General features: G+C 41.1%; 1 protein-coding gene across 2 annotated transcripts in view; it reads left to right on the top strand.

Annotated features, from left to right (window-relative positions):
- Positions 1–17658, top strand: part of zbtb16a (zinc finger and BTB domain containing 16a) — a 154545-nt gene that overhangs the window by 51460 nt on the left and 85427 nt on the right. For both annotated transcript variants that reach the window (XM_078265677.1, XM_078265678.1), the window contains exon 3: positions 2203–2300. In XM_078265677.1, the coding sequence (XP_078121803.1) occupies positions 2203–2300 (98 nt within the window). The remainder of the gene's footprint in view (positions 1–2202; positions 2301–17658) is intronic.

Genomic DNA, 17658 nt, shown 5'->3' with positions numbered 1-17658 from the left:
TCCACATCTCAGTTGTTTTTTTTTACCACTCTTTCTGTCATGTTTTCAAGGGTGTTGTGCCACAATTAATAGTCACTGAAGTCAAACTAGACTTCATTTCTTAGTAACTCCTTTAGCCATGGCCATAAGACCCACTATAATCCCTCTCTGCCTGTCTCGGTCTCATCCCCGCTCTGTCTCTCCCTATACCACTAGAGGCACATAAAGCTGTAAATCAATTTGCATTCGACATCTGACATCAATCAGTCATGTTTTTGGAGAGTGGCTCCACCTCCTCCCCTGCGGCTTTGTTGAGAGACGCTAAGATGGATGGCTGTCATCTCGCCCAAGTTGAGCAGATCTCTTATCAAGGGCATTGTTTCCCCAGGAATGCACTTGGCTGATCACTCTGCGCCACCTGACTCATTGCCACAGATTATGAAATCCTTCTGTTTGACGTTGTCTTGTTTTGCCTGCTAGAAGCATACACTATACCTAAGTATAGAAACGTGCACTTGTCCTGGGCAAATATTTTGTCAGCTTTGCAGTTCAACATTATAAAAATCTAGAAACACGCTGATCAAACCAAAGCCTTATCAGTAGCTTAAAGAGTGGTGTTTTTCACCATCTTGATTTAACCTGCCGTAGCATAATTATCAAAAAGGAAACACTTGTTTTTGGCAACAACCCATATGACCAGATAGGTTTGTTTGCTCCTAATGCGACACACAGGAGCATTTCTTAAATTAGCACCCCTACCTGTGGCAGCAGATCAACATGTCCTCATACCTAAACGAAATGTCCGTTTGGTTAGGTTTAGGCAACTAAACCACTTGGTTAGGTTTAGGATAATATCGTAGCTTGGGTTGGGTTACTTAAATTCTATTCTATTTTTAAGGTATTTGCATAAAACCAATCCCCATGTGTTTCATATCACAGTGTTCACAACAAACTCAGCTTTCCGTATAGTGACGCCCACATTCTTTCTAGGGCAACGTGTAAAGAGATAATTTGACGCTAAAGCTGAAACGTTGATGTTCGCTTTTTGAAATTCCTCAAATCTCTTTTGAAAAAAAAAAACCTTAACTTATGATGTGTTGTACGAATTGTTTCGGTGCTTGAAATTAGTTTACCAAAGTGTTCACAAAGTACTGTAATATATAATTTAAATAGTAAAAAAAATCTGAAATGAAATTTAGTAATATCGCTTTTTTTGAGTAGTCGTCATTATTACTACGACCACTGTAATTAGCTGCTTATACAAATTACCTATGGGGTCGTTTTTGAGGGAGCACAGTCTCGTTTTTGGAGCTTCACTGTGAGAAAGGGCAACAGTTTAAATGTGCGTAATCTGAAACAGCAGCAACATGACAAACAATCATTACAGTTGTGGGTGTGTGTACTTTTGTAAACCTCACTCAAGGTGAGGTATTTGAAGTTATCAGGAGGCTTAAGGCACCGTGGCAGTTTGTGTCACCCTTAATTGCTTTAGAGCACTTTCAGATATCTCTCAAGAATAATATGCTTTCTACTGAGCCGTCGGGTCTTTGAGGATTTCGTAACAGAGAGAGTCGTGGGGCTAGACTTTCTGTTGTCAGATGTTATTTAGTTACCTTACCTTCAAGGCCTTTACCACATAATCAAATATTGAACCTTAGTCTTGTCTGACCTTGTGCGCTTAAACTATGTTACAGCCTAATGACTGTCTGTTTGGCAAAAAGACAATCCATTGGAGATCAGATTTTGCTTCAAGCTACACATCACCTTATAGATTAGAGAGCAGTAGTCAAAAACTGGCCCATAAATGGTTCATAACACTAAGTAGCTGTCTTGTGTGTTTGCCTGAATAAATCATTCTATTTCACTTAATAGCTCCTTATCCATCTGCAGCACTTGAGACATAGGTAGTTGATAATACCTCTGCTTGAATAGCATTTTGTGATTTACAGCACCGAGTCATGGTCTGGTGTTCCCTGCAGAAAGAAATGCATTGTAGTTGGTCGGCTTGTTACACTGATGGTAATTTTTTATGTGCTGATATATTATGACTGATGGGATGGGACAGTTCAAATTGCTTAGTTATTAGCTGTAAAAAAAATAAAATAAAAGCTGCTTTGTTTGGGACACAAACATCATGCATGCACCTTAAGCTTTGCCTGGTCAAAACAGAAGAGTTTCACAGAGTCCAGACCATAAAATGTTTGTTCTGCTCTTTGTCAACAGGAAGATGCACAGTGGAATGAAGACCTACGGCTGTGAGCTGTGTGGAAAGAACTTCCTGGACAGCCTCCGTCTACGGATGCATTTGCTTTCTCATTCAGGTAAAGAAATCAAACCAACCCAAATACCACAACCCCACACGATGATCACTGTTGAGCTAGCAGTGCGCCCTGGTTTCATTGCTTGGTTTACTGCTGGTTGTAGGGAATTACTGATGGGATTTTTTTTAACAAGAGAGCATTCATTACTGCTATTACATTTTAGCATTATATGCAGAGTTTCACTAAAATAGTAAAGTTAGGTATTGTTTAAAACATAAATGTGCTAAACATGCAAAAGCAGTGGCATGGTCCTTTAAAGGTAGAATCTCTTTTTCTTGCAGATTTATGCTCTTAAACCCTGAAGCAAGGCCTGACTTGAGATTTTACTTTGACTTTGATTTACTATGAATACATTGTATACCACATCAGTATTAAAAACAGATTTTAACATATCTATTTACAATAGATTTCAACTTTGAAGTTTCTGCAGCCCGAGAGCTGAATAAAAGGATAGCTTGCCATACACATGCTTTATTTCACTATGAATATACCCGTTTTAAAAATGTGAATGTAAAGCAATTCAGTAATGTATTGATTAAAAAACTCTTCAGCCCAGTAAAGCTAAGCAAACTTAATCAAAGAGGTGCCTGCACATCGTCATCCTGTAGCCCTACACGTCGGTGACATTAGAGGTCTGAAAGGCAGTACAAGTCAGAACACAGGATACATTGATTGGTCCAGTTTGACACTATTACACCCACCCCAAAACACACACACATACACACACACACACACACACACACACCCCAGCAGTCCCGGTGCTCTGAGCCTTCTTAGCGCAGTGCTGTTTTAATGGCATGGGCCGTCTTTTATAGGCAGCAAAGAGCTCCTCATTCCTAAAGCCCTAAGTGCAGATGGTTTATTGAGACACTGTAAAAGCCATGGGACCTCTGAGGGAACCCCTTCTGCACACACACACACACACACACACACACACACACACACACACACACACACACACACACACACCCACCCACCCACCAAATCCATGTGTTGACGTTGGCCCAGAGATTGAGCAGTCTGCACAATACTCTGTATGTTTTCCAATAGGTCCCAGTAAGTGGTCTGATTTGTCTACTTGGCATTAATGTTGTCATCGTCATCGTCATTGGTGGTGCGGATACACCCCACCCCCCAGCCAACTACTGACAGTAGGCAGAAAACGATAATTGCCAGGATCATTTGTTTGTTCGTTACTCACCCAAACCTAAACAATGACTGAGATGGATGCTGACACTCCTGCTATGTTGTGACAAAGATGAATGAGAAATTCACGCTGTGCCAGTGAATTGGCTCAGCACACAACTCAGCGTGTCAAACACAAAAAGTTGCTCTGAGGAAATATTCACTGTTTATTTTAGAATTACACCCCATTTCCAGAGTCCCTGCTGCAAATGCGTGCTGCTGCTCTTCTTCTCACTCACTTGTCAAAGCAGAAAGAAGTCGCAGACACTCTGTCACAGAAACATGTTGGGTACTAAATGTTTTGGCGAATGTGTCTCACAGTGTGTGTCCCACTATGTGCTCCACCTGACATAAAGTCCAGCCCTAAAGCCTCTGTCCTCCTGGAGCCGGCTCCTATTTTGTGTAACATCATATTGTGCAATCATTTTGCAAACGTTTTCTTTAAGTCCGGTGTTATGACAGAGTGGAAACTGAGTCGAGGTAATCTTGTGCACAGATACATGTTGTCTGTTCCTGAAGAGTGAGCAGCTCTCTGCATGCTCCAGTGGAGATTAGCCTTAAAGAGCCATGCTCTGGCTGCTGACATGGATCTAAATGGCAACACTAAAACCTAAAACTTGTTTTGGGAATTTGTCATTGTATTAGTTGTAGTAGTTAACAGTAAGTATTTAAGGCAAGTACATTATAGGCTATCTCTGTCCATATAAATTCCCATTGTTCATTAGTTACAGTAGTAGTATCATGTAGTAATACAGTAGTAGTATAATGGAAGTAGCATTTAACAAATCTGAAAATTTCAGGAAAAATTAGGCTTGTGGCAGAAGAGGCTTTTTTCATTCATATTCTGCTATTTTCTTAACTTGGTACATAAACATGTACAGTATTACCAAAAATCATGTAGATGTGTAAATAATGTTATAGTTTTTCTTTCTTCTGGCTTTGTATACGACCTACCAGAAGTCTAATATTTTTGATGACCCCAATTTATATCAATGTGGATATAATGTACATCTGGATTTTTTGTTTTTGTTTTTTGTAACGCATAAAGTTTCTACCCACTATACTCTCATCAACAGTCATGGACTAACAGCTTACAAAATAAATGTGTGTTGCCTTTTGCAACAAAAAAGCATTTTGTTTAAGTTGAATTTGGAGGGAACTATATGGTTTTGTAGAGGTAAGGTATATGGAAGGAAAAGAATGACCGGTACCTGACTCTTTGGGATTTTAAGACCAGAGAGATTAGAGAGATCATGATTCCTTTTTTAATAAAGTGTGAAAGAAGGCGACTATAAATTGTCCTTCAGGAGGTGCTTGTGTTAGCTCAGACCACACTGAGGTAATCATTATCTGAGTAGATTTCCAATAGAAAGTAGGTCATTTAAAAAGCTTCTATGGTATCAACAGGTAAACAGTAAGTCACAATTTGTACCCATTGACATAAGGGTAAAACTGTTGATAGGAGATCAAATGGAGAAAAAAAAAAAAACAACGTTGAAAACTCGAGGAAGAAGCACATTCACCTTGAGAAAGGCAACCAAGCAGAAGATGTGGGCAGTGTATTTTTAGCAACTGTGGCAGCAAGTGCACAAACTTTTTTTTCTTTCGTTCTCTTTTTTTTTTTCTTCTTTCCAAGCGGGGCCGTGTTGACGCACGGCATCAACCTGCACTGTTACACACATCAGTGTTGATTCATAGCCGCTTTGGTCTGGCGTTAAAGGCAAGACAAGCGCTTCTGTCGAGACGGGCGACGGTTAGGGAAGAGACAGCGCTGAGGCAAAGCTTCTTTGATAGTTTTTGTTGTCTTTTTTTTTTTTTTTCTTTTTTTTTCTTTTTTTTACCTCCACCGTTTGACTTTCAAGGCTCGATTTTTATCGTGCCTTTCTGTAATGATGACACTTCACCGGGTCCCAAAACCCTCAACCTCAGCCCCTCCTCCACCTCCACCGCCGCCGCCATCATCCTTCAGCTCGCTTCAGAAAAGACAGAATATTGGGGAGATGAAGCGAGAGAGTGGAGAGGCTTTTTTGTATGCACAGCGTGTCATGGATTTGGAGCGTTTCAGACGCTGCCGCCGATGCTGCTGCTGCCTCCTCCCTCCTCCCTCCTCCCTCCTCCCTCCTCCTCTCTGCTTTCCACTCTGTCTCTCACTCTCCGTCTATCTGTCCATCCATCTGTCTGTCTCTCTTTCTCTCTCTCTCTCTCTCTCTCTCTCTCTCTCTCTCTCTCTCTCTCTCTTGTTGTATGGAGAACTTGGCGGCTCGCCAGTCTGGGCTGCCTGCCACCACTGAGGGTACAGTATGTACAGTCTACCTTGTGCCAGCTATTTATTTTCTTTCCTCTCGTCTCGTTCTGTCTCAGTCCTCTCTCCACGTTGTTTTCTTTTCTTTCTTTTTTATCTCTGCCTGACGTTTAGTATTTGACAGTGTTTGCTGAGCCGAAGCCTGCAGATGGGGGTTAGAGCAGGGTGGAGAGCTGTGACTCAGCCCCTTTTGGGTGCATTTTGAGGTCCTACATGTTGTTTTCTTTAAATCATAGCAGCACTTTCACACTGCCGATGGACAATAAAGCCAGTATTTTGAGTAAACTGTGAAAGATTATCCCAAAAAATCATGTTTCACCTAGATGTGTACTTGATTGCAGTCTTGAAACGGCAGTCACACCACAATAAAACCCCTTAATAATAATAATAATAGTAATAATAATAATTCTGAAATCAATCAGGTGCTGAAACTGGACCTACTATTTTTGTGTTGAGCGAAATGCGTCCATAGCCGAGTCAAAAACTATCTAAAGTTTGCGTTGAATGTCTGGTCAGATTCATAATTTTCTTTACTCATTCTTTGATCCAATGGTTCCTGATCCTGGTTCCAGTTTTAGATTGTATCAAAGTCTTCAAAAAATTTCTAATAAGGGAAGAAGTTCCACTCCCTCGATACTTTCGGCTTCTGAACTGGTTGCAGTTCCACCAGAGTTCCATATAGGGGGCACTCGCAGGCGAGTGCAGAATGAATGGGACTCTATGGAGCTATACCCCTCAAAATCCGTGGCTTTTTTGTTCCAAAAAGCATTTCAAAATGTCAATGACGTCATACACATATATGGCCAGAGATACTGCTTTACGGCAAGCTCTGAGTCGCTTCCTTTGTTCTCTCAAAGCATCGACAACACAGCTGACAGGTTAGGCTCTCCCTGTTAATACACGTGCTAGAAAGAGGTTTGCTAATGTTTTAAAGACCACGCCGAAATATTCACTCTGACATTCTGGTTCCACTTCGGATGCCATTAAGTGGAATCTCTGGTCGTAATCAGTCCTTCACTGACCAATCAGCATTCATTAGCAGCATGCTAGCGTGTTATGGGCAACGACGACTCAACCTGTAAGAAATCGAAAGGACACAAGTACTCGTTCATTCAACTTTTGACCTATAATCCATGTTGAACTTGCAAAAACTACAATCAAATCTGAGATTTCTCAACGACAATCAGGCGAAAGAGACAAATTTAGCCGTCTAGCTCCATAGAGTTCCATTCATTTAGCACTGGACCGTGATCACCCCCAGTGGAACTCTGGTGGAACTGTAACCAAATTCGGTACAATGGGGCTGAATAGGGAGTGAAATGGCTCTCCGTAGACCGGCTCTGATTGTATATTATATTATTTAGTCAAAGTTTGTGTACGGCTGCTTGTTGCATGATGACACACACAGAGAAACACTCTGGTTTAGGCGAGGGGTGGAGCCTGGGTAGAGTGCGCAGGAGGCAGGACATGACCGCGGTACCATCGCCACTTGGTAATCTAAACAACCGAGTCTCTTGCCGTTACGTGAATTTGTCCTATGCCCTTACCGACAGGAGGTCTCTCCAGTTAGACATTTTCGTTGGTGTCCTTGTGTAAATCACCCCTCTTCTTCTTGACCCTCGGATGTTTGTTTTCTAACAATTTCGCTCCAGCCGCATTAAAGAAATTTGATCAACTCTCGCTGTAAATTCTCCGGTCAATGAGCTGCTCTATTCACACATGGGCTCAATCAGACATTACACAGACTTTGTGCTAGGGATCTGCCAGGGTAAAGTCTGTTTAATGTCCGGTCCAACTGCAGTGCATGTGTAAAAGGAACGTACGGTATCTTCAAAAGAAAAGAAGAAAAAGAAGGATCTGTTTGTTATCTATTAAACTATTAAAGCTATAGTGCATAGTTTCTGCCGCCCCCATGAGGAATTCTAAGTAATGACAACAAAACTGTCGGCGAGTCCACATGATACAAGCCTTCTGTGATCGCTCACAGCCCCCACCCCTCCCCCACGCAGTTGCTAGTAGCCAAGGAGGACACGGAGGATTAAAAAAACATGATGGACTCTTCAGAAGATGTAATGATCTTCACTCAGCTGATAGTCTTAATTAGCTTTGTAGCAACTCATTTGGCAATGGCTTGAATGTAACAGACATCCATTAATATCAAAAAGTTACGCACTGAAGCTTTAAAAAAAAAAAAGTATAGAAAAAGTTCCAAGAATATTTAGCACTAATAAAAACATGACATTAGAGTTCATTCAGGTCAAGGGCTTCAAACAGACACACTAGTGTAGTTTTAATAGTATCAGTTAAACTGTACTTTATCTGCCATATCCCAAATAATCGTGTGTGTGTGTGTGTGTGTGTTGAAGCTCATCAAACAAGACCAGACTGATATGATTCACAGTTTGTTTTCCGAGCGAGTTATTGTAGCATAATAAGATTACCCATAAGACTCTCCCTGAACACCAATATCGCCATCTCCGTTACCACAGACTTTTCGTCCTTTATAGAGTGTTAATCCTCCTTTAACATTATGTATACGTAGTAAAGAGTTGCTGGATTAGCGAGATGGGTATGTGTGTGAGACCTGAATCACTTATTTTAAGCAAGTCAAGTCAATTTATTTATAGAGCACATTTAAAACCAACCTGGGCTGAACAAAGTGCTTTACAAAGTTTTATTATGTTGTAAAAACAAAGGAAGACAATAAACGTGTAGACACAATGAACATCATACAAACACTTTTATACAAATGTCCCTAAACATCATACGCCAAAGAATAAAAATGTGTTTTAAGACGAGACTTAAAGATCTCGGCAGTAGAGGAGGACCTGATATGAATGGGAAGTTTGTTCCAGAGTCTCGGGGCCACAAGGAGAAGGCACGATCACCCTTTGTTTTCATCCAAGACTGTGGAATAGCTAAAAGGAACTGATTAGACGATCTTAGGTTCGTGGAGGAGTGATGTAGGATAAGGAGATCAGCAATATATAAAGGGGGCAAGCCATGTAATGCCTTAAAAACAAGTAACATTACCTTAAAATTGATTCTATATTTGACCGGTAACCAGTGAAGAGAAGCCAATATCGGGGAGATATGATCCCTCCTCCTGGTACCAGTCAACAATCTAGCAGCCACATTCTGGACAAGCTGCAGGTGTGATAAAGATGATTGGCAAATCCCAGAATACAAGGAATTGCAGTAGTCAATACGAGACGAAATAAGAGCATGAATAACAGTCTCCAAGTCCTTACGACAGAGGAAGGATTTTAGTTTAGCAATAGTCCTGAGATGAAAAAAGCTACCTTCGACAACAATTTTAATGCTGGGTCAAAGATAAAACCTAGATTTCTGGCAAAAGCACACTAAAAAAGATCCATCTTTATTAAATCAGCAGTGTGTTGCTCAAGGGCACATATTGTGATAATATATAAATGGAGAGATGGTCTCCGTAATGTGCCACCTTGGGAACCAAAAAGAGTATTTAAGTATAAAGCATGGGGGATTGTCTTTATTCACCTTCTTGTTTCCTTTACTGTACTCTTTTACAGTGGTAAATATATGTAGCATCTGTTAAAAGTTAACAGAGGACTTTCAGGTGGCATTTACAACATTCCTGGCAGATCTTCAGCTGCATTATGTAATAACAGCTGATTGCACATATTACAGCATATATTACTTGATTTCTCAGTTGAATTTAATAGGGACAGTTTTTTTGGCTAGTTTCTGCTCCACTAGCCTCCACTGATTTGTCATGAGTGTTCTGTAAAGCGGAGGCATTATATTGCAATCGTTTGTATTCTGGGCTATTTTAATACCAACTTAAACTTTCTCATTCATTGATAGTCAAAAAGTGTCAAGTCCTGGAATAGGGCATTGCTTGCTTGGATCGATTCTTAATCATTTTTACTTTGGATATTACCTGCTCTATATCAGGGATACTTAAAAAAGAAAAAACATTAAAAAAAAACTTCTCTACTTCACATTGATTGGCACTGATTTAGCAAATAAGTGAGAAGAAAAATGTGTTCATATGTTTATACTTTGTAAACAGTACTTAAAAGGGTCTTTAAAATATATTGTTTTGGTATGCATATTGTATTGGATGTCAAGCCCAATTCTGAGGTAAACTGTACTTGCAATCCAGTTAGTCTGACATATCTGTAGACAGAGCTTCTGGGGAATGCAGTTGCTAACCGAAGGAATTATTGATGAAAACATGACTTTACATGATAATCCCCTGGCATTTGGGGTCATATGCTAGCTCTGTCTGACAGTGTGTCACACAGGTTTCATTCGTTTGGTATGCCTGTGTCTGGTTTGTGCATTAGTCAGCCAGTACAGTGTATTTCCAAAGTGAGGTTTGCAGTTTAGAATAGTGTTTCTGACCAGCCCTTAAGGGAGTTAGTTTTCTATGACACCTCAGTTGGTAGCATAGCATTATGTTCCCTGTTGGTTGATCTTTTTTCGGGTTGTCTGCTAAAAAAAAACTGGGATTGGTGGATTACTTAAAGGGTAACCACGTTTTTTTCAACCTGGACCCTATTTTCCTATGTTTTTTTGTGTCTACGTGACTGATGGGAACAACAATCTTTGACATTATTTCTGTATTAAGCAAGATGGCTGCAGTCGGCAGTGGCGAAACAAGCTACAATGTAAGTTATGGGGCAATTGTCCAGCTTGTATTTACCTTCACAGAAGTGCTTGTTTTGCCTCTGACAAGTTCAGATTAATATTCTAAGTGTCTGACAACATTATGGAAAGGATTTCTAAGGAGGTCAACCTTTAAAGGTCATATGACATGCTGCTTTTTGGATGCTTTTATATAGACCTTAGTAGTCCCCTAATACTGTATCTGAAGTCTCTTTATATATACCTTAGTGGTCCCCTAACACTGTATCTGAAGTCTCTTTTATATAGACCTTAGTGGTCCCCTAATACTGTATCTGAAGTCTCTTTTATATAGACCTTAGTGGTCCCCTAACACTGTATCTGAAGTCTCTTTTATATAGACCTTAGTGGTCCCCTAATACTGTATCTGAAGTCTATTTTATATAGGCCTTAGTAGTCCCCTAATACTGTATCTAAAGTCTCTTTTATATAGACCTTACTGGTCCCCTAATAATGTATCTGAAGTCTCTTTTATATAGACCTTAGTGGTCCCCTAATACTGTATCTGAAGTCTCTTTTATATAGACCTTAGTGGTCCCCTAACGCTGTATCTGAAGTCTCTTTTATATAGACCTTAGTGGTCCCCTAACGCTGTATCTGAAGTCTCTTTTATATAGACCTTAGTGGTCCCCTAATACTGTATCTGAAGTCTCTTTTATATAGACCTTAGTGGTCCCCTAATACTGTATCTGAAGTCTCTTTCCGAAAATTCAGCCTTGGTGTAGAATTACAGCCACTAGAGCCAGTCCCACAATGAGCTTACCTTAGTATGTGCCATTTCGGTGTCTGTAGCTTTAAATGCTATTGGGGAGAAGAGAGGGGGGCAAGGTGGAGGGTGGGGGTGTGGCCTTGACCAACTGCCATGCTTCGATTGTTTTCAAGCCATGATCTCACTCTTTGGCATGGGCGAGCCAAATTCTCTGGGCGGGCAAAGCAGAGAAAGGGGAGGTAACCTTTCCCCTTATGAGCTCATAAGGAGCAAGATTCCAGATCGGCCCATCTGAGCTTTCATTTTCTCAAAGGCAGAGCAGGATACCCAGGGCTCGGTTTACACCTATGGTGATTTCTAGCCACTTTAAAAAAGCATATCTTTTAACGTGTATAGAGCCAACATATTTTCACGTTAATCGATAAACTGTGTTCATTTCAACCAAAACTAGGGTTGTGATGGAAAAGTAGAAAGACGACCCAAAACGGCTTTTCATAGTTTTATTTTGTTTGTCGACTTTGAATTAAGTGTATTTTACGATGCTAAAATTATTGTTTATTTACATGGAGTCTGGTGGGTTTAGCGAATGCAATTTCACAGATGTTTTTATGTTTAAAAAAGGATCTTACTCTTTAACAGAAAGGTCGACCTCCTTAGAAATCCTTTCCATAATGTTGTCAGAAACGTATTTCACTTATTCATCTGAGCCTATCAGTGGCAAAACAAGCATTTTTGTGAAGGTAAATACAAGCTGGACAATTGCCCTGTTAACTTACATTGTAGCTTGTTTCGCTGCTGCTGACTGCAGCCATCTTGCTTAATACAGAAATAATGTCAAAGATTGTTGTTCCCAGGTTGAAAAAAAAGATAGTTACCCTTTTAAAGCCACAATGTGTAGAAATAGACAATTTCTACTATATAAAATACTTTCCCAGTCTGACTACCAGAGACAAAAAAAGCATTGACATGATTTTCATTAAAATTGTATTAAAAAATAATAGAACCAAATAATAAAGTGGGTTTTAAAGAGACACAATTTTGCTATATACAGAGAAATACTGCCTACTCCTGTAAGTGTCTGTGCACCTGAGTAACATCTAATTTGTCATATAGTGTATTTGACCTGAGCATTACACAATAACTAACATTATTGTAAGTGTACCAGGGTTAGCCAAAGTCTAGTTTTCCTGCTGTCCCTGACCAGATGTTCATCTTGGCTGCCTAAAATTAAAAGCTTTGTTCCAATCTGATCCCAATCTGACTCCAGTCAGAGTGTGGGAGTAAAATGCCCACGTAAATGTCCAGAGCATTTAGAAGAGGAAAAATGCAAAGAATTTGGATATGAACACGGCGAGGCGGGAGGGCTGCTTTCCAATTGCTCTTTGTCTGTGTTTCTATCTCCGTGGCGTTTGTTTGGCTGTTTGGCTGTCGGATTGTCGGCTGTTTGGCTCCGTGCCGGCTCTTCCCTCACAGTGATGACGACATATTTGTGCCGGCAGGTCTGGATGTTCTGCCAGCATTCCAGCATTTATGATCGCTCGCAGATGTGAGTCCAGGAACACACTGTACTGTACTCAAACCCAAAAATTAATGAAACTTGACTGCCTTCCAGGCCACAAATTCCTAAATGTGTGCGTGTGTGCGTGTGTGCGTGTGTGCGTGTGTGTGTGTGTCAGAGAAGGGAGACAGGAGACTCAGAAGAGGGAGGGGTAGTAGGGGGGGGAAAGCGCTATTAAAAGCAAGTCGTAGGAAAATAAGTAGTTCACAAAAAAAATTAAAGTATGGCTCAAAGTGTTAAGCAGGTTGCATTTACTTTTTTTTACCACAGCCGATGTTCTGTCCTGCATGCATGTGCGCGCGCACACACACACACACACACACACACACACACACACACACACACACACACACACACACACACACACACACACATATACATATATCACTGCTGTTTCCCTAGGTATATTAACACAGATGACAGACCGAGTGGATTAAGCAGCAGTAGCTCATACTTTAGTAGCATAACATTACTCCTTCTCTGCAACTTAAAGCCCCCCCCCCCAACCTTTCCCCTGCACTTCTTGTAATACTTCCCCTGACCTGTTGATTTACTGTTCCAAACACACACACTGGGATTATGCAGCTGGTCAAATCTCAGCTGGGTTATATTACATGAAAGGAGGGCACTTTGAGGACAGAGAAGTGAGAGGTGACACAAGACAGGGGTCAACCTATAATACTGTAGCATCAGCCGTCACTGTCAGACTGATATTTTTATGTTCCTACCAGACAAAGGGGGCAGAGAGGGGGGGTTCTTGTTAGACCCTTTGTCCTGAGCAAATGTGACTTCACTGGAAACATGTGACTTCACTGGAAACGTCTGATCAGCTGCCCTCTTTAACCAGAACTCTGTGAACCTGTGCCTTTGGGCTTCTTGGCAAAGCAGTGTTTTTAAAGAAATAAAACATCAAATTAGCCAGATTGAACAGTATGTGACTGAGTAATGATCCTCTGGGTGATAGGGTCTGGTTGACAGCTCTGTGCCTGGAAGCACAGTCGGACTAGATAGCCAGTTGCCTTAAATGACATTTAACTTGGCATGGTTCTACCTGACCTGTAGCTGCCTTCCTGGAAGAGCCTCTGTGGGTATTATTTGCAACTTGCACTGCTGAGAAATGTGTCACTATACCAGCAAAGAATGTCTCTCTGACTAAATAATGTTTTCTAGCATGTAATTGCAGAGCAGTACAACTCATACTTTGGCATTAAATGGCATTTATAGGAGCTGAAGTATGTGAAATATTTTTGATCTATAGGATGGCAATGTTGGTCCGTCCATCTGTCTGCTCGTTTGTCTTAGAGAGACCGATATAAGAAACCCTTTCATTAAGTTACGCAAGCTAGTGGAACAGCAGCTAACCAGGACTTTGGCAATCTATACACACGGAAAATAATCTAATGGCTTGATTTAGATGAAATGTGCACATTCAGGCAGCCCAGAGGATGAACCCTTTTTCATTGTGGACACTCCATGAGCTTCCCTCCAGCGCCACGCTCAGGACAGTTGTTTTTATTTTTATGCAGGTAAGAATAGCAAAATCCTGAGTATGTGGTTTGCTCCATCTAACACATGTATAAGTATTGTAGCTTATCAGGGTTGTTAGTTTACAAGTTATGATAGACAATGTAATCATAGAACGAGGAAATGAAAATACCTTTCTGGGTGTGATACTAGACCACGAGATCTGCTGTGCTACCTCATATAAAATATGTGCAAGCAAAGTTGGCAAGAAGTGTTGCAGTTCTGGGGAAAATTAAACACTTACTGGATCCTAAAGAATTTTACACTTGTATTACCATACAAGCAAGAAGAGTACCAAATAAGAAATCATTTAGTTCCTGGCAATATACAAAACCTTTTCTCAGACAGAGAGTGGGGGATATAACTTTAGAGGGAAACGTAATTTGAAACAACGGGAATGTAAAGCAAGCTAATGAGTGATAGTGATATTGTTGGTGTTGCTTTTCTTTTTCCCGTTCTTGTTTGGGCAGTTTTGGTGATTATGCATGTTGAATCGGCGTCGGCTGAACAGTCAATCCATCTGATTGGCTGAGAGCGCACACAGAAGGCTCTTCTCATTTTTCATCTCATCTGATCAATTCTATAGACAAGAGAGGTCTAAAAACTTGCCCAAAAATACGCCGTTTTCCCAGCTGGGGTGAAGCGTTGGGACCGTAGTATATTTTCGGTTCTGCCGTTGCTCGATTCGAGCAATCGCTGTTTGTTGTGGGTATCATAGCAACGTTTGTACGCGGTTTCCCTTTTTGAATGACGAATAGATTACCGCCGCCTGCTGGTATGGAGATTTATTTCCTTGCACGCATGCACAGAACATATGTGGTACTTGGCCTCTGGTTGTAGTCTCTGCGGAGTGTTCTAGTGCTAAGTTTTGGCCAAGACAAAGGCGACGCGGGGCTACAGGAGACGACGCCACAGTCAGCCTTTGTCGCCACTAGTTCCTAGCCGTCGGCTTGGTGTGTCAGGGCCTTTAAAGCCTGCCAATCAAAAGTTAGACAGTGTAGCTCAAAGTTGACTTTTCAGCATCTCTCTATTTTCAGACAAGAAGAAAAAACAGGAAGACTTGATCTTATTCATTTTATTACAGGGATATTGCAGCTTTAAATCCTTTTGGTTGCTAAGTAGCGAGTGCCCCTGTGCTCCCTTAATGGGCCTGATTTGGTATTCCGCTCTGATGCCAAGTCTTATTTTTGTATGCGAGACAAAGTGTTTTGATGGAGGGTGATTGCTGAAACGTCTGTGTCTCTACCAAAGGCTGTTTTTTCTTTCTTGTTTGGTAGAGAGTGAGAGTTTTATGGCCTCGCACAGTACAGTACACTTTGTGCCTTCTGCTCAAAACAAGAACACACAGTCGATTGAATTTTGGATTCGCTTCATCATCCCTCCCTCCTCCCAGCAGCTTTGTTGTCAGCAGGCAGAATGTGTGTGTACGTGTCTGAGAGATGTGAGTGCTCGCTGTGTGTGTGTGTGTGTGTGTGTGTGTGTGTGTGTGTGTGTGTGTGTGTGTGTGTGTGTAAAAGTCAATTATTGCAAAAGCCTGCCAATTAATTTGCTCTCCTGGAAATCCAAATGATACTGTAGAATGCATACACTCAAACACATGTGTACACACGAATCAAGCACAAACACTTTCACTCTCAAACATGCTACACACACACACACACACATATATATATATACACACACACACACACACACACACACACACACACACACACACATATACACACATAAACACAGGGGCTCTTACTGGCTGCATTTTGCTCAAGGGGGCTATAGCAGGATCAGGTGGAATTGCTTGTCTAGTCTCCAGGTATTCTGGGAGTGTCTGTCCTTCAGACTGTCTCAGGGTGACAGAAGGCAGGGCTGATTGTGAATCCTCCATGGCACAAATCTGGACACAATAAGTCTTGATTTTTAAGGCAATTGCCAGTCCCTGTTGAAGACCTCATCATCATCATCATCATCATCATCATCATCATCATCATCATAATCATCATAATCATATTCCCCCTGCTAAGATTCTAAGTTATAAGAGAAATGCAAAAAAATGTTTTTGTGTAGGGAAGTGGTATAACTTCCAGACACCTGGTGTTTAATACAGTGTATGTATGTGGCAAACCCATCAGGCCTTTAATGGCACAGTGAGCAGTGCATAATAAGGAAATGCATTCACAAATAATGTATGGTGTGTTTGAGTTATGAAAAACGGAAGCCACAGTTTACCAAGGAAAACTTCAGTTATGTAAAGACTACCAAGCGTGCATGTGAGTGTGTGTACAGTGTGGTCCTGGCAAGTTCCAGTTGTGCAGTTCTGTATAGCAATTAGTGGTACTTGCCACATTTGTAGGAGGTGCTGCTATGTGTGTCTGGACAGCACATGTTGATATAAGCCCTGTTTAAATTGTATTCTTGTTGTTTCCCATTTGTGTGTAATTATGCATTGCAAAGATATTCACCTGGATCATTCAAGTCCTCAAACACATCTCAGTACCTGCATGATGTGTCAAAGTAGGCTACTGTGTGTGTGTGTGTGTGTGTGTGTGTGTGTGTGTGTGTGTGTGTGTGTGTGAGAGAGAAACAGGGGTGGGGGGATTGTTAAAGGGATTCTGAATGCATTACAAACACCCCCCTCCCAAAACAAAAGAGTAAAAAAAAAAAAGCAGTGGCTGTGATGCGAGGTGGGTTGTACAGGGGGGGGGAGATAAGGTTGTGAGAGCAGGAGGCTAAATTTAAATCGTAATTGGCCGACTTCCACAAGCTTGTGGGCATTTTAATGAGTCATAATAACTTCATTTAAAACCAGCTGAGCAGAAAATAGATTGGAGAGGAGCCTGTGGCTAGTATGGATTTGTGTTGCTTTGTGCGAGTGTGTGCCTGGGCGTGCGTGTATTGAGCTCGACTGTAAAACCTACAGACATGCACGTACAAACGCGCACACACACACACACACACACACACACACACACACACACACACACACACACAGTGCAGAAACCAACTGGTGCAACATTTATTACATTATATACATATTACATATTACATATATTATGCACAGAATAACACTGAGCTGCTTTACATGCAGTGTTTTGTTTGTGTGTTGACGCACCGTAGTGACACAATCAACCCGTTTCTGATGTGACGATGTGTGATGTGTTCTGATATGATGACCGTGACAGGGTCAGACACACTAACTCTGTGGTTACAACTAATTCTGCAGGGCTCATTATCCAAATAGTGTCAAGTGTGAGGATGAAAATACACCTGCAAACGTGAAAGAAAAATGTAATTATAAATTCCAGACCATGGTCCACCCCATAGGTGTTTTTACTGTAGCCTGATTGTACAGCTAACGTTGACATACTACACATCTGACATGCTTGTTTTGCTGTACCTGTTAGGGTGGGGCCAGTTA

Source organism: Sander vitreus, chromosome 13, assembly GCF_031162955.1.
Source record: "Sander vitreus isolate 19-12246 chromosome 13, sanVit1, whole genome shotgun sequence".
NCBI classification, from domain to species: Eukaryota; Metazoa; Chordata; class Actinopteri; order Perciformes; family Percidae; genus Sander; species Sander vitreus.
Note: the sequence above shows the minus strand (reverse complement) of the source record. Positions and strands in the feature narration are given on the sequence as shown.